The 18,513-nt window shown below is 38.2% G+C and overlaps 1 protein-coding gene across 9 annotated transcripts in view; it reads right to left on the minus strand.

The window, feature by feature from the left end:
- Positions 1-18,513, minus strand: part of PHF21A (PHD finger protein 21A) — a 124,985-nt gene that overhangs the window by 19,010 nt on the left and 87,462 nt on the right. For 6 of the 9 annotated variants that reach the window (XM_064714106.1, XM_064714109.1, XM_064714102.1 and 3 more), the window contains 3 exons: positions 6,608-6,808; positions 2,648-2,902; positions 784-870 (listed from right to left, as the gene is read on the minus strand). In XM_064714106.1, coding sequence (XP_064570176.1) covers positions 784-870; positions 2,648-2,902; positions 6,608-6,808 — 543 coding nt within the window. The remainder of the gene's footprint in view (positions 1-783; positions 871-2,647; positions 2,903-6,607; positions 6,809-18,513) is intronic. The other 3 variants (XM_064714107.1, XM_064714105.1, XM_064714110.1) reach the window with 1 other exon arrangement.

Genomic DNA, 18,513 nt, shown 5'->3' on the forward strand with positions numbered 1-18,513 from the left:
ACTTCCCTGTCCTCATTTATGAGCATTGCCTCTAATTTTCCTGCCAAGCATCTATGTCTCTATGCCTCCAGCTTCTTGTTTATATCCTTGCTGATACTGGAAGCAACATTGCTGTTAAGGTGCCTCCAAAGCCTCTTCTCCAAATTTGAAAAGCCCAGATTCCTTGGCCTCTCCTTACAGGTTATATATTCCTGTACAGGTTATATATTCCTGCTGCCCCAAGCTATCTTAGTGGCCTTCCTTCCCATGCTCCATGCTTCAAATTTATCAACCAGGGATTCCAAAACTGCAGGGTGTTTATTGGACTCAGTTTCATGATTGCTGAGGAAAGGTGGATAATCTCTTCCCTGAATCTACTGGCTGTAATCCTGCTGGTACAGGTCAATATGCTGGTAGGTTTCTTTGCTGTTGGGGCACATCACTCATTGAGCTGCTGTCAACCAAGACCTTTTAATCTGCGCAGCTCCTCAGCCAGTCAGTCCCCAGCCTGTACCTGTGCAGAGAGTTAGTCCATTCCAGGTACAAGATCGCCTTTTCTCATGCTGAGGCTCAAGAAATTCCTGCTGGCCTCTTCCTTTATTCTGTCTAGGACTGTCTGCATGTCAGCACTGCCTTGAAAAATATTGACTGAACCCTCAAAATTGTTATCACCTGCAAACCTGTTGAGGATGAATAGTTTTCTCCAGCATCAGCAGTAAACACCACTCAACGTTCATCAAAAGTCTCTTCTATCTATGCTATAATTAAGTTCCTCCTTCTATTGTTTGTTCTCTGTATACTCACCTGTGGAAGAAAATTTGGACGAGGAGTAAGTCTGGGAGGAGGGATGAACTGCGGCACTTTTATGGGCTGAGGCGTAGCCTGAACCTGCTATAAGAACATGAGAAAGCACAGTAAGAGGTAAGAGGAAACTTTAGTTTTGAAGTTTTTCACCAAAATTAACATCCTGAAGGTACTTTCAGACTTGATGTCCTCAGTTTTCACTCTGTAAACAATTTTTTATAGCAAGAGGTTCCTCATTAGAAATATATTAAAGACAGAACTAAACCTTATTTTCTAGATCCTACACACCTTGCTTCATAAATTGCAGACATATTTCCTTTTAGTTCAACTGTACTAACTATTGTGCTCTGCAATCTAAAACCATTTCATTTGATGATAATAAAAACTCATGTTTGTTTTAATCATTAAAAAGTGGCATTACAACAGACAGAAAATAGTAACATTTTGATGCTCAGTTGTATGAGTTATGGTCTTTTCATAGTGAATGACACACAGAAGAATGAGAGAACATATAATGCAAATAGCAAAGATTTGAAAGTTACAACTCTTCCAGCAATATTAATGACACTGTGAGGGGCTCAAAATAGACAACTTGAAATTTTAAAAAGTAGGCCATTCATTTGAAACAATTAGGATCTGATTTTAAGGAAACCCAAGTACTTCCCTGAAAGGGTAACTGAAATCAGCTGCACGGAGCTGCCACATGATTAACCACTGAAGAGCACTACCAGTTACCATGAGTACCTGGGGAGATTCTCTGAAATTAATGTCCATGTTATTTTATACCCTCCTGTATTTCTGTCCACCCACATAGGATTGCAATTTTCTTCAAAAAGGTCTTGTACTGATTAATTAGTACTCGGGAAAATATTCTGATTTTTTGATGAAATTTGCTATAAAAACATAAATCATAGACTACTATTAAAATAGAATTACCTCCTCAAATCAAAGTTATTCACCAAAGAAATGAAGTACAGACACAAAGAACAGATGAAGTGGTGCAAGGGATGACACAGGAAAAGAGAACAGTAGAAAAAACTCCATTCAAATAGTCTTCTCTATTCTGATCACAAATATATGCCTCATTAGGAAACAAAATTACTTCCATCTGCATTAAACTGTATTTTAATAAATAGAGATAAATTGGATTTTGTTTAATAAAGCCATAGCCTTTACTTCAGAAGTAAAATTTCTCTGTCATGTTTTTTTACATAATGCCTGGTTTCCAGACCAAGAAGCCTATGTAATCCAGTTCTGAAACATTGGTTCTTTTACTTCTAGGTGGCTAACTATTCCGGAAAAGACTCTGTGATGTAGCTAAAGCATAAAATCTGTATTTCCAAAATACATGTTTTTAAAGAAACAGCAACTGTTTATGTGTTTGAAAAGGTGCTGAATGAAGACATGGTAGTGGGCAAACTTAAGGGATGTGTCTAACATCAGAGACTTTATCATTCAAAAAAACCCCAAGACAAAGACCCAAACTGATCAAATGAAGAAAGCCTGACATCTCCTTTGCCTAAGAAAAGAGTAAGAATTCTGCAGAGCATAGCCATACAGATTCAGTAAGGGCAAAGCAATCACTACTGCTCCATGACTACGGTTACTAACAGGGGAAACTTTACACAGAGGTGATGACAGCACTGATTTAATTCTATAAAGCAAAACAGTAATAACAACCCACATGGAGAGAATATGTTTTTCTCATAGACTATCACTTTAGCAATGTCAGCTAGTGAAGACTCACACCATGTCCCTACTATCCTCCTTTCTGTGAGAAACCCTGACTGTTTATTTTTTTCCAATAGCCTTCTTGTTAACCAAACCCACACATATCTGCAGGGCAAACACATGAAAAGCTTACCAAAGTTACTGTGTTTTTTGTCACTATTTGGACTGCCTCAGCTCCTGGCCCAGTGACCTTATTTGTTGTCTGGAGGTTGACTGGTGCACTCTGCGCATCAGTGCTGAGGACTGCTTTCTGATTGTTGTTGATAGCAGTAACCATGGCAATGGTAGGTCTCTGACCCACAACAGAGGCAGGCATGGTCGCAGTTGCTGCTTTCAAGACGAGAGGTAGTGTCTTAGTGGTGATCATAGAAGCTGTAGTTACAGTTTTCTAAGGGAAACAGAAAATACACTGTAAGAGACAGAGACACTCTGTATCAGACAGGACGTGGGTTGGTTAGTCAGAAACAATAGACAGCAGGAGAAAGAAAAGGCAGCTCTGAGCCTATCTACCTGCTGTTCAGACAGGCACATTATCTTATGCCTCTGAAAACTAGATAGCTAGAAGCATTCTCATCTGAGGCACCCGTTTGGTCTGTTTTAATCACCTGCAGCATTGCAGATTGAATCAAAACAAATTCCTGAGAAAATTACAATTAAGTGTTAGCACTGGCATATCTATTTTGGATCGTTTAGTTTCATATTACTTCCAAACATGCAGTGTCAATGTCAAACATTTAAGGTGGAGGTTTATGAAACATTGCAGCAAACTAGCTTCTCACTGAGTAAAACTCCTATTTTCAAATGGAAACTGTAGTTACAGTGATTACAGTGATCCTCACAATCAGAGGAAGAGAGGGGAAAACATTAATAAGTTGTTTTTTTAAAAAACAAAAATATAGTTTTTATTTTGGGCATCCCAGTCTCAGCTTTAGTGATACATAGAGTTACCTTGTACTGAACTTTGTTTCCTAAGAGCATCAATAGGGTTGTCCTGAAGTTGTAAGAGCTGGCTGTTAGTCTGCCCAGATGCAGACAATTAAATTTAACTTCTGTGGAATGGGCTAGTTTTGGAATATATGTTTGACACCATGATTACTCTTGGGCTGTTTTAAAAAGAATGGTTTTGAATCATGTAACACCAGCATTTATCTGAAATGCCTCAGTACATCATGCCCAAAATTCCAAAGTTGAAGCAACTATAATTTCAGAGTTTTGTTTTAAAATATACTGTCTTCCAAGATGCTGAGGCAAATGGACTTTACAAATCTCATTCAAAAAGCAACAAGGTGAGAGTCTCCATATAAAACCAGAACACAATGCAAACAGAAAACTCATGAGACATGACACTTGACAGAATGGCAAATGATCTTATTTCTTTTCACTTTGGTGTAAAAAATCCATTGCCCCAACAGCACTGCATCTTCAAAACTTTAGTCACATGAAGAAATGCTGTTAGTACTAAATAGCCACCATTCCCTCCTGATGTCAGCTCTGTGTTCTACAGAGGAAAAAATGGAAAACCAGGGATCAGGCAGTCTTTGTGTTCTGAACATGCCTGATTTAAACTACTTGACTTTAATCATACAAGACCTTTATCTTTTTTCTAATAAAATAATACATTTCCCATTGAATGCTTCAGTATTTTCACAAATACTGTCCCCTTAAACAAAGAGTTTACTTTCACACTTCTAATTTCATAATAATTAAACTATGTCCACAAACTGTTAATTATGCACAAGTGTGAAAAAATTCCCTGTATAATGCCAAATAAAAGGATAATTTATGCTTCAGTTTTATATATTTATGAAAAACCCAGACATAATTAAATTGTCCTTGTTGCAACACAATTTTCTTAACTTTTTATCTGAGATCTAACAAGCTTATCAACCTCTGCTGCACCTTCTCCAAAGCAAGAGGCTCCATTCCCATAATGCAGTAACATTAGTCAAGCTTTTCCAATGAGATGTAACGTGGTATCATTTTCACAAGCATTACATTCAACCATAAATGTTTTAAAGAAAGGTGTAATCAATCATGTAATGCAAGACTGTGACTTTTCCAAGGGGTTCTACTAACTCTGCAAGTACTCAGAGTACAGCTTCAGTGAGATCATAGAGCTTGAATATCCCTGTTACTTTGCTGAGTATTAATTAGATTGCTTATTCTAAAAAGTAGTCAATGCATTAATTCATACTGAAGTTGAATTAATATTCAACTTAATATTCAATAAAACTCATTCATAGTGAGTCTGCATTATTGCACATAATATTGCAATAATATGACCTTTCAGCAGGCTTGTTGCTCATGAAAATTTTAAAAGACCTCACTGGACACATGTATATTAAAATGTCACTGTTAATTATGGCATATAAACCTAGATTCCTAAATTTGATTGCTCTGAAAACAATCTCTGAAAACATTCTCTGTAGTGACACAGCCTAGAAAAAGGTGTTATTTACAAAAGCAGGTATGAACAAACTGTTCACAGAGAGACAAAGTATTTGACCTTTCTTTGCTGAAAGAGATTGAGAGACAGTAAGGCAGAGGTAAAACCTGAGATGCAGAAACAAGTGAGGATACTTCACTATTTTAACAACATAAATAAAACCAGAAAAGTGTTACGGATAAAAGCTGGCTTATTTATCCAAGGGACAGGACAAACTGCCTTCCAATTTGTAACTACTTTCCAAGTACGGCTGTACCATGTAATACAGTACCAAGTCAGATGAGTGCAGCAGTTTTTTGTCTGTTTCACTAGAGGGCTCTTTAACTTTGAACAAAACCTCAGTTTTTACAACCCAGGAGATGACCTGGAAGTTAATGAGTGAATTCAAAGTGTGGGATACTGAGAAACTGAAATTGTGCTTGCTGCTCTCATGTTTCCTGTCTGAGAAACAGAGATCACTGATACAACAATGATCCATTGTTTGCCTATAAATACTTTAGGACATAGTAATATTTGCTTCTTTATTCCATTTCAGCTTTGATGTTGATGTTGCTGCTCAAAATGTGTTTTCCTTAGTTAGGTTTGCTTCATTTCTTCAATGTACTTTTCTCAAAACGACAATTAGCTAAGCTTCACAAATGCATTTTAGAATGCATCCAAACCAACTTGCTGAGTTAACAAGAGAACTAGCAGCCCAACCATTTCTCTCACCTCTGCTTTCAGAGAAAGGGAAGACGAGAATCACAACTGGTCAAAGCTGTGGGTGTGATTCACTGCAATGTGCATAAAACAAACTTCATAGGTGAACTCTGTCATCTGCCTATCCAGGTAAACATGAGCTCCTAAGATTGCATCAACAGGAAGAAAAGACTTCATATACACTTCTTACAGAACACCTCCCTGCATTTTCTAGCTGTTTTATTAGCACACTTTTGTGAATTCAAATACCTGAACAGGAGAAACTTGAAATACCCCTCTTAAGCCAACCACTTTCTCTGTTGAGTTCTGGGATTATGTCTCTATACTGTACTAAAATTCAGTTCACCTTCCCAATAAAGACCCTATTTCCTAAAACTTGAACTCTGCAATTGACACTGTCTACTTTTAGACGAATCTTTGAAAATTCAGGTAAGTATGATTTGGTGTGACCTACATCTGTTTAAAAAGAACCAAACAAAAAGAAGGAGGAACTGTTTTCTTGCATTTTGTTTTCATTTGTAGAGGGCATTTTGTTAGTCATTTAAAAATAAATGACTAACAAAATCATATACCTCATCCAGAGTGTGTAAAGTATTTACTGCTTCTGGGGACCTACTAGGTATGGTCAGACTCATTCATGCAGCTAAGGAAAAGACAGGCTCATTTGCTAAACTTACACTTATTTTTAAGAAAGGTGATACACTGCCACCCTTGTTTTCTGTGGGGTTATGATTCAACTTTGAAACAGTACATTGTTTTTTAAACTCAGATTGGAGATTTTTGCCAAAAAACCCAAAATACATATGTCAGCATATTCATAGAAGAAGAAATTCATTTGGCACACTAGCAGGCATAAGTGAAAGTTTGCAGTTTTCTCTCTGCAGTTTTTCTTTTTTTAATTTTCAGTGAGCTTCACCTTTAGTAAGAAAAAGAATTGTAGCTTTTTACCTGTGATCCTATCACGTTTGGAGAGGGTGCCGTGGACTGTTGCTGCTGTTGATGGTGATGTTGCTGTAGCTGTTGTAGTGGTTGTGGCTGTGGTGTCTGTAGTTTGTTTTCTGACTGTGCCAATGGCTGTATTTGAAATTTACTGTCTGGCTGTTCCTGCTTCACTATCAAATTCTTCCGAAGCTGCTCCACCACTCTTTTCTACCAGATAAACAAAATCATAAACAGAAATTATGACAGTTGTTTAGCTGCACGTACTAGAGAAAATAATAATCCCTAAAGATACATTTATTTAGTGTAAATAAGGAACTGCTCAGAAGCTTAGTGGGACTTCTCTTTTTGGAATTTAAGTATTGGTGTTATCTAATAGACAGTCTAAAATTGGCCACAGAGGAGTATTACAGCCCAGCAAGGTGACCTCACTGGTTTTGTAGAAACCCACTGACCAAAATTCAGCCTATTCACAAACAACTGCAAGATCTCAGAAACCTGTATTTATACAATTCCACATGCTTTGACACCTTCAAACACACACACTCCTAAACAGTGACAAAAAAGAACTTTGGGTTGAAGCTTGCCAGCTGACTTCAACGCAATAGGCATGTCATTTTGTACTAGGCATTGAAACTGAGTGAGAGACAGTCAGTGCAAAGCGGGGATCAGGGAGGGCATGGATGCATGGTCCTTCTGTTCAATATTATTGTCACCTGAAAAAGAATCAGAGAGCACTCCCTACAAGGGAAGAAAATGCCACAGATCTATTTCTTCCAGCTTAGGGGCTTCATATTACATTTTAACTTCCATTAAAGTTTGAAATTATTTTAAAAGAGGTTTCTTCTCCTGGGAGCCATTGTGCACCTTTGGACAGTAAGAGGATTTAAGAGCAGATCAGGTGACTTGCAACATAAGATACATGTTATCTGCATGGATAACAATTGTATTCACAATTTATGTTCATATTATACTTTAGTGTAGACAACAATGAAAACACGGTGAGACTTTTTTTACCTTCTGCAGGCATGACCAGAAATGGACATTTTTACCTATACTCTAACCACCCCCAAATTTGGACAGCTTTATAAAGATTTAGTTGTATACCTAAGCCCCCTTGATCAAGAGCATATGCACACTTCCAAGAAATTAGCCAACAAGGCACTCTTTGGAAGAGGACAATGAAGTCAACAGGCATGAGACAGGCTGAACCATGAAAGCTCTGGTGGAAACAGGAATGGTCAGGAAACCTCTGCCAGAGCCAGGTGCTGACAGGGGGTTGCCCCAAGAAGTTGCACTTACATGAGAAATAAAGTTAAAAATAACACAACCATTTTGACAATACCAAATGCTTTGAATTTTTGTTTTGCTTTGTTTTGAAGCACTAATATTCAGACACAGTACTAAACATGGAGATGAAAAAACCCACCGAACCAAAAAATCCAGCTATTTACTACAACTGGAAGAATATTTTTCCTCAAATTTCATTCACACATGGTTATGTAATTCTGAGTTAACAAAATATCTGTTTTCTTCATTTGTGGATATATAGTATACTTACGATTTTAAGTATTTTGCATATGATGAGCTAATACAGCACAATGCCTCACACAGTGAGTGTGTACCTCTAGCCCAGAAGAAGATAACAAAAAGGGCAAGTTCCCAAATTGAGATAAAACTGGAACTTTAAAAAGCCAAATAAAAACCAAAGCAACAAACCCCACATCCCTGTTTCATAATGATGAAATGTGTGAGCTCACACGATTGACCTTTTAGCAAGAATGAATTCAGCGACTTGAAGGTACAGGACTGCTTGGCTTCTACAAAACCCACAGCCCTGGCTGAGGATGCCTGCTCAGCTCTGACAAGAGAAACACAGGCCCAACCTTGCTGAAAATTCATGGAGTTAGTAAAGGACAGCAGTCTGAAGGAACTATTTTACCCTGCATCCAGTGAAGTGCTAAAACCCGCCAAAGCCTAAAAGCTGTAAACTGTTTGCTCCCTTCTGAAACAAGGGTAAAATAATAGAAGTGTAGAAGGCAATTCCCTAATTCAGATATTTCACATAGTTTTAAATGTCATGTGTCCATCAGCTTGCTCATATACATAATAACTGAACAATCATTTAAAACTGCTTTCTGCAAAGATCAACCATGTTAACATGCAAATCAAAGTGCAGCGTCAGCAAGCAGACACAAGAGCTGAAAACGCAGCCAAGGGGGAGGAGAGGAGAAGGCAGCAAAGTAGGAGAGGAAATAATGCAACATACTTAGAGAATACCTGCCAAAAAATGGACTAAACATACACTCCTCCTGCACAGGAGGCTGAAGAATTACCATACCCAGCATGAACAGGAAGGGAGTTTTTGTCTTCCACAGCTGCACCTACGAATTTCAGGGATAGTGATGCTCTTCTACTGATTCCCTGACTGGAGGAAATCAGCAGCAATGGCTCAAGAATGAATTTCCATCTTGTTCTTTACAAAGGGAGGAACATTAGCGAAAAGATTAAAAAAAAATATTAGAGAGAGGGGGAGGCAGGCCGAGGACTCCTCTGCCATACTGGTACAGCAGGACAAGAGGCAGCCCGGAGAGCAGGGGAGCCGGAGCGAGGTGAGTCACATGGCATTCACACACTGCCTGTTCCACCCCCGGGCCTGAGCCACGGCCCGCAGAGATGGGTAAAACAGGACCGAAGCACAGTTTGCATTAGTGCCTTGTGCAAAAACTGACGCTCAGCATATTTGGCACAAGATGGATAATGTGAGTGGAAAAACGCCGTTGCTCTGGAAGTCTACGCTATCCTGTTGGAGGCTGCTGAGAGCTGCCTGGCAGCAGCATATCCTGCCATCCATATCCATTATGCAGATATTAAATTGGAAGAAACATCTAATGTTTTTAAGATTCAGAGAGTAAAACTGAAGTTTGCACTGCATGCCAATTGCTTACGCAGTTTAATAAGCTGCTTCTACCAACTGTCAGTAAAAATACCACATTGAAACTACTGAAATCATTTTACTCTCTGCAACACTGTTGGGATTATCTGTTTGTTCGAAATTATCAAGAGACACGCTCTGAACAACATATTTCAAGGTCCATAGCTGAATTAGCAAAACCAGACGAGTTTCTCAGGGCTGCACGTACGCAGGAACTCGGAGCAGATCTCCCGTTTTCAGCGCCCCGCTCCGCGCCCCCTCTCCCGGCTCAGCCCACGCTGCCGGACTCCGCCCGCAGCTCCCGGCTCCTCGGCATCCTGCTGGGAGCGCCGCTCGGCAGCGCGCCAGCGCCCGGCACGCGTCTGTCGGCAGCCACCTCAGCAGAGCCTCCTTCGTACGGAACTGAACGGGACGGTGCCACAAAGAAACTCTTGCTTACTGTCAAACTTCATTAACACTGTGTTTTAAAATTGTGCCTCAGTTATTTGACTGTTCTTAATCAATTTTAAAGACAGTTTGTGCTACAGAAAGTACGGTCTGTTTGACTGAGATTTGCCAAGGCTGATATCAAGTCCTAGCTGCATGTCTTACAGACTCTAACACCAGATAGATTCAGGTGTTCTAAAAGTACCACAGGATTCTTAAGAAATATTCCTAATTCTTTAAATGTAATAATTGCCATTTTTCCTTACCATTCATATTTAAGAATATTTAAATCTTACTACTTCAACATTTTAAATTGAGATTAACTCAATCACAAACACATCATCATGCCATGAGTTTTCTGCATGTCTTCAAGCTCTAGTTCTCCTCATATTCCTAGAATAGTTTCTTTTCCTGCCATAATATGAGTGTATGAAAAGCATTTGTCTTTCAAGTTTATGGAACCTTGCTCAAAACTGAATGCCAATCCTCTCTTTACATCCACGATGTGAAAGAACTGATTAATCTCATCCATTCTTCTGAACTGCGTTCTACCCAAAAAGGAACTGCCAGCCCTATGCAATGGCTACTGCCAGACCACTTCCAAACCCATTTGTTGAACAGTGCCCTGTAAGCACACTACATCATCTCAGAGCCCTTGCTGCCTTGACATCTTTATCGCTAATCTCATCAGGAACCGTTCACAGCGCTGAGTTCAGAGCTCAAGACATCTTATATGACCCTTCCTTAAAGTTAATAATTGCAATCAATATTGTGACATTTTGCTATACCACTTTCTCATTCACGCCACAGGCCAGATCCTAACACAGCACTGGAAGATTATTTTGGTTTGATTAAGCGGAAAATAGATTATCTTGATCATGTATCTGTGCCAAAAGACATCCCTGTGCTCATATAAAAAGTACCATGAATATGTTGTTATAGGATAAGCAAAGTACTTGGAGCAAACTTTAAATACAGTTTAAGGTTTTTATCCTTATTAGCTGAGCATTATTTCCATTTTAATTGGTCAATCAAACAAAAAGTAGTTCTCTGAGTACATCTTGCTTTTAAATACTAGATCCCCGATTGTATTTTGTGACACATTTTCCTCTTCTTTCAGGAAACATGTTCAGAAAAACATCCATATCTAAAGAAAGGTCTGCTTTTAAACTTCAAAAATCAATAAAAATTAAAATATAAAGATATTTTTAAAATGAGAGAGTAAACCAGCACACTAAATAACATTGCAATGCATACATTTCATCTCACAAAACCAAAGCTGATGTGGTTTGAGCTGCCCAGCTGCCTGCCAGTGACGTGCTTTCCCACTCTCCCAATCTCAGGAAGTCAGCTATTATGGATCCTCGGTTACCGGTGCCCTCCAATGAGCAAGATGTTCTCTGGGATATAAAAGCTGCCTACTGCTGTGAGCGAAATGGTTAAGAGGAAGTACTAATTTCAAGTATGCTCCAACTTGGAAGTGAAGATGATAGAGGGAATTTCACTACTCTGCAACCTTCCTTTCCAGCTTCCCTTCTCTCTCTTTATCAGTCCTATTCCCAGTCACTACCCAAAGAGAAAGATACCAGAATTTCCATGGCAGAAAGAAGCTACAAGATTTTAGAGATGTGGTACAATTAGTCTTTAACCTGCAAAGAGGGTGCATTCTGGGAATGGAATCTGAGAATGGAAAGATTACAAGCAAGGAGAGGAATTGTACACTCATTTACTGCTTTAAGATGGTATCTAAAATTTAAAATAGTGAAATCCAATTATAGAAATTGATGACACAGAATCCACACCAGTAATGAAAAAAACCCTTTTGTACAAACCAGCTTGAATTAAATTCCATTGAAGGAATGATCTAAGGACTATAGAAATATTTACAGCTATTTCTGTGGTTATACTCTATTTTTACGGAATTCTGCACTTGTGGCTATGCTTCACTTATGGCTAGATCTTTTTATCAACTAAATCTAAACCAACTAAATTAGAAAGAATTTTATTTCCAGAAAAAAGAGTGATATAATTTCCTTCTTCTTAAGAGTGATCAAAATGGCCCCTATATCTTTCAGTCAGAAAAGGCTCCCCTTGAGGCAGAGGTGCTTGAACGCTGAACAGAAATGTAGCAGTTGGACTGGGAGGCCACTTTCACCTTACACTCAAGTGCCTTACTGGGCATCATTACTGCAATGCACCCTATTTCTTTTTATAGCTGAAAAACCTGTATTTTTTTTAAAGCCTTAGTTAAAATACACGGGTGTCTAACCTCACCAAGTGAATGGCTGCATCGCCAACACTCCAGCAAGTGTCCCAAAGAGCATGTCCTGCATTCAGCTCACAGAAAACACAGCTAAAAGCAGCACAAAGACACAAGGACTTCTGCACATCTAAAAGAGGTTGCAGGGCATGTGAGGGCAACTGAATGCTTCTCCTGCCTCTGCCATGATGGTCCTGTGGGATGAACATACACTTAGAATACAGATGGGCACTAGAGATGAACCACTTAGTTTTGGAACCCCCCAAATTAATGAGTTTGTTTTGCAGTCTTAACATCTTTAATACAATTTCTGACTATGGCATCTAGTACCTTGTGTAAAATGGAATTTACATAAAACTTAATTCCATAAAAATCTACTTTAATGTTATGTCAGATAAATATTATTAGATAGCATTGGCATGATGTGAAAAGCATTTTTGTCATTAAAAATGCTCATAGACTTATCACAATTATATTTTAAATTAATTCCTATAGGTGTAATTCTGAAACAAACACAGACATGAACACAAATATTTTGAAAGACATACTGAATATTTCCTTTATGATAGAGAAATACAACTTAAAGCTGCTAGAAATCATTCAAAAGTGGATTATGACAGTTCTGAAAATAATGTTCATTCCTTAATTCGTAACAGGGGAGAATGTTTAATATTTTTTAAATTTAAAAACATAGCTAGAATTATGAATTAAAATTGTAAAAAAATAGCTGTTGTGCTATTCTGCTTTATGTGACTTCTTGATTGCTTTATTTTCAGTACCATGTCTTTTACCATTTGCAGCACCACAAGACCAATTAATTTCTGGAAGGGAATGCTGTACCATGAGATACCTTATGCATCACTGTCTTCTTGTTTTAGAATATTTACTCTTGCACAAAGCAGAGCACAGAGAATGAACCAATAGAGACAGTATACATACAACGTTTTCCTGCAGCTTACATATTAAGAGTAATATCTAGCTTCTTACCCCAGCACATATGTTAACAGAAAGAAATTTGCAAGAACAGCAACAATAATTACACAATGAAGGAATTAATGAATGGGGAATTAATTGTGTGACAACAGGCAAAACAGAACAGGAAAAGGATTAAAGTGCAGTACTTTGAATGTAATTAAGGAATAATTTAAAGGAATTTTTTTTTTTTTTAATTTGACTAGGTTTCACAAAGTTTGTCTTGGTTTAGGTTTTTCTCCTTTATAGAAATACTTCCAAGTACAAATACAAACTGGTAAAAGAATATGGGGACAAGCTCAACATGAAAACACTGAAGAAATTAAAGAATTAAACTGCTGACTACACTGAAAAAGGTGCTCATTCTACTTTTATCTTGTCCATCTTATTGTTCTACCCCCATTTGTCTGTTTCAAGGTTAAAAAAAATCCTTTCTTAAGGGAAAAAATAAAAAAGTCATAGTTTCAGAAATGAAACAAGAGTCTTGTACTTGAATGTAAAAAAAGTCTGTATGATTTCCAACTGAACCTAGTTTACTAGAAGCATGTAATGTGGTCTTGTAAAATCTGTCATAGACTGACACCTGCAATATAAAATCTCAAACCAAAAAATACTGTGGATTTTTATTCTTATGCAGGAGAATACACAGGAATAGCTACCCCCATGGGAAAGCCATTTGCATCTATACACAGTAGCTGTTTACTAAAGCCAAACACCTCTGCCAGGCCAGTCTCACTATTTCTCTTCTCCTACCTGTGATTTACCTCATAACATGACATCCTTTAAACCGAATTTGTCTGCATTAAGCAAGAAAAGTAGGGCAATTTAAATAAGTAAACTTATTTCATGTTTTAGAAACAAACAACCTAAAGAGAAGCATACTTTTAATCTGGTAACTCCTCATATTTTGAATAACTCAAAGGGAAAGCATAGTCATAAAGTAATTTTACAACATACTACTGACATTTTAATGTGCACAGTATCACAGTCCTTGACTAAAATTTAGTCAGCTTCAGTAGGGTTCTTGTGCATCCTACAGCTATTCTCATGACTGAATCACACCTCCTCTCTTCCTCACGAAAGGAAACACACACACACAGTTCATGCTCATGTGCCTCATGCATGATCAGAAATATCAAGCAAGATGACTAGTTTTACTAAACTACAGAATAGAAATGCATTCTTTTGTGACTAGAAAGATCTGGATGATCAAACTCTATCATAAAACCCCCTATTGACAACTCTGAATTTGGTAATAGCATCTAATATTTCCTTTCCACAGTTGCTTTACCAATGTCACAAACTAACACCAGCATTTTCCCTGTTGTCAATTAAATACTGTTTAGTGCCAATTCAATTAAAATGTATCACTAATAACATCACATCACAGTTCACTGGTGATCTCTACTTCATAAGCGGAGGGAGTCATTAGAGCAAAAAGTCACAGTTTCACCTCACTCAGATGAGAGATTTTTCTCTTCTTCCCAGTAATTTGAACAGTATATCAAATACAGGAGTTCTGTTCAGCCAAACATACCTGCTGTCCTATTCTCTTTAGTTAACCAAGGACAATCAAAACAAAGAAAAATGCCTGCTTCACAGAGAAGACATCAAATTAAATCACTGCAGAAGTTCCAAACTGCTGACCTTCAATTGCATCAAGGTTTGTGGACTCTCTGAAGCAAACTCTCTGAAAAACAAAGCCATGGTTCTTCCTTGCCTTCCCAATTTAAGTGGTATGGAGAAAGCAACTGCTTTTATCATCACTAAGTACAGCTAAAATTACTCAATAACTGAAGATTTGCTGAACTACCACCATCTTAAATTAAAACACCCAAGAACAGGCATTTCCCAAGAGAATATAAAGCTCCCCTTTTCTTGAGGGATGCAGAGGTACTGGAGACAGTTCAATGAAGACCACAACCATAATCAAGGATCCAACAAAATACGCTGTGTAATGTGAAGCTTACAGAGGCTCTGCATATCCAGTTTATTGAGAGGCAACTACTCACTGAGTACAGATGTTTATACACAGAAAAGAAATCCAGTGGCAGGAGAATTTATACTTTCTCTGAGAAATGTTAAATGATGATTCTGTATCTGCAACTTGAAGGTAGACAAATTCAACCAGGAAATAAGATGCAGATATGGTTAAATTCTGGACCAGCCCAACATGAGAGGTAATGGCCTACCATGGTTTAAAGTCTCTAGAAAAAGGGCATACAGCTTTCCAAAGGAAATTATTAATCTGAGTTTTGGAGCAGACTGTAGAGTAGATTTGAGGGGAGAGGGATCTGGGACTTGGGAAGCCTCTGCTCATTCTCCTCTCTTATGAGGGACAGTGCAAGTGCCATCACTGTTCCCAGCATGCTTCTCCAGCACTGAAACTCCACATAAAGACAGCCTTACTGTTTAGAACATGAACATGTCCAGAGGCACAAACAACCAGATATACTCAAGGTTCTTTTTTCACCTTCTTCTGAAACAGAAGATACTGGCCATAGGTAGAGAAAAAGAGGCTAAGCAAAGCAAGGTTTTCTTCTTCCTTTGATTGCCTTTTATTGTAGGCCTTCCTAACATACTTAGGTTTTTATTGTTTTTAGACATGGAATGGGAAAAAAAATTCTCCAGGTCAGATTTGCTGAGATTTTTTCCCCTTCCACTGCAATGCAGAATGTGGATTGCCTGTTAGGACTAGCTGGGCAAATTTCCCCTTATCAACCTGGTGATATTGCAAGCGCCTTCAGAATGTCTGGCAGCATAATCCAGCACCTTTTGTCTGAAAAACAAAGATGAGGAGGACAAAAATTTAATACACTTGATACAAAGCAAACTGCCCGATTCTCCCTGAATCAAAAATTAGCTGCTCTTGCTTCCACCAGAACTCTTCTCTATGAAAGCTTAATGCCTTAGTATCAGAGCCCTAGGATGGTGCCATCACTTCATCCTACAAGGTAATGGCTACATGATATGCAGACACGAAGAAGGCACACACGGCACACAAAGATGTTTCTGACATCCATGGATACTCCACAGGAGAATGGATTTGAGACTTGCTACATAACTATGGACAATATCCTGCATGCAAAAAGTACTAATAGAGTCCACATAAGGGAATATAAACATTCCTACCCATAAGTTCACACTACTTCTCCGCAGTGTGACTGCTTGTTCAACAGTTATACTGTCATAATTTTAGACTGTTAAACCTCTGCTCTAGGGTTTATAAAAGATCAGAGCACTTGTCACTCTCAGTGCAGGTAGAGTGAGATAGAGTGGTTGAGCAGTTCATTCTTCTTTCTAATTACACTCCATTAACCTTCCACATGAGAGCTCCCCTGTGCTTTCATAGCAGCAGCACCAACTGGCAGTGTTTGATAAGACTCGGCAGCATTTGCAAGACCAGCACGTGGCACGGAAGGAGCAGCTCAGCTCGGCAGCGCTCGCAGGAGCTGCGCTGGCGCTCTGTCACTGAGCTGCAGTCACATTCAGCTGAATTACACACACATGGACACCAGCCTCACCTTACCCACTTCCCTCACAACTCTACCCCTTGAACTTCAGAGATACATGATCTATTAGAAAGCCAAATGCAGAACTAGGGAATTATTTACAATGGGGAGCCCATTGTACAGTTACCACACTTTCACCTCACTGCAGAGATCTGCCAAGAGAAATGTATTTAGAGCACTAAGGCACGCAGGGCAATAGAAAAGAAGTTGTTACATTATAATTAGATCACGTTAGTGTATGCAACCAGAGTACAGAGAAGGAAAATTACTTTTGAAATGTAAATCTTTTTTAAATGCACTTTCAGTATCTGGGGTTGTTTGTTGTATGTTCTGAAGACCACACTGCTTACAAACAGCATTATATTTCTCTATAACCTTTCTCAACAGTGACCACATAAATGAAGCTTTTCTAAAATGACAGACTTCTTCAATTAATAATGTATTCTATGTGAGTTTTAAACTCAGTGCCAGGAAAGCTATTTTCCATGTGCATGAAGGTAGATTAGCATTTGTGTATACTGAGTAACTGTGTCAGCACATGCTTACACAGATAAAAGGGAAACAAATTTGGAAGGAGGGATTGTAAACAATCTGGAACAGAACCCAAATTATTTTAAAAATAAGTGAAACATTACAAAATCTGCACTTTTCAATGACATTTTACACAACCCCTTGAATTTTTAAACTGTTTTAAATGACTTCACAACATAAAGTGGTATATGGAACTGGTCTATATAAATGAGGGATGGCAATATTGCTTTTGCTATTAGCTCCATTATCCTCTCCCATGCCTCTCCTGTTTTTTAACATATTTTGATACTTGCATATGCATGTATCTCCATAAATAAATATAACTTACTTCTACTGTAGGTTTCCCAACCTTCAGCTAATATTTTGAAATGACTGCTGTTTTCTAAGACTTGGTAAGTTTGAAGAGTCTGAAACAAAATCTGTTTGTGCTAAAAGCCAAGTAATGAATCCAGCCTCTTCCAGTCCTTGTTCAGAATGGTTCAGGAATTTTACTTCAGAGTTCTGGTGCCCGTTGTCAAAGATCCTCTCCAGTACAAAGAGAACAGAGGCAGTTCTTCTCTTATAACAGGAAGGTAAATACTGCTACGGAACTCACCTAAAAATAACCTGAAGAGACTTGGTTTACAAGGGTGATCATTAAAGGCCATTAGACTCACCTTCTACATCTACAATAGATTTTGGGCTTCCTTTCTCCAATTTTCTTAAATTTACTCTAAAGATGCCAATTCAGTCTTTAAGGCAATTTAACTTGTGCCATCTAAGCCTGTAATATACGATCGGAATTCAGAATTCGTGGATGTGATCAACCACCGAGAATCTAAAACTGTCAGGCTACTGAGTTTGCTTCAAGAAAGCTGAATAGACAGAGGGCAGTTCTTACCTCTAAGACACACTTGATCAAAGTATGAACACAAGTATTTTTTTAACAACAATTTTTTGGAAGAATAATGAATGATCTTGTTGAGATACATTTGATATCAACAAAGTGCAAGACCAATTCTCTTGGATATAATTTCTCTACTAAATATCACTCTTACACCTAATAAATTTGAAACAAACACAATTAGGACATTGAAGAAATTTAACTACAGCATCACTATCTCCTGTTCTGTGAAAATCTATCCACAGGGCTTCAATGCTATAATGCAATGAAATCTTGTTTGAGCTAGAATTAAAATTTGTCAGACTAGGATAGCACTGAAGGAAAGCAGAACAACATTTCTGTGCCACACGTAGCTCTTACTTCCATAAAAAATATTTTTACACATGAGTTGTACCC

Source organism: Zonotrichia leucophrys, chromosome 5 (genome assembly GCF_028769735.1).
Source record: "Zonotrichia leucophrys gambelii isolate GWCS_2022_RI chromosome 5, RI_Zleu_2.0, whole genome shotgun sequence".
Lineage (NCBI taxonomy): Eukaryota > Metazoa > Chordata > Aves > Passeriformes > Passerellidae > Zonotrichia > Zonotrichia leucophrys.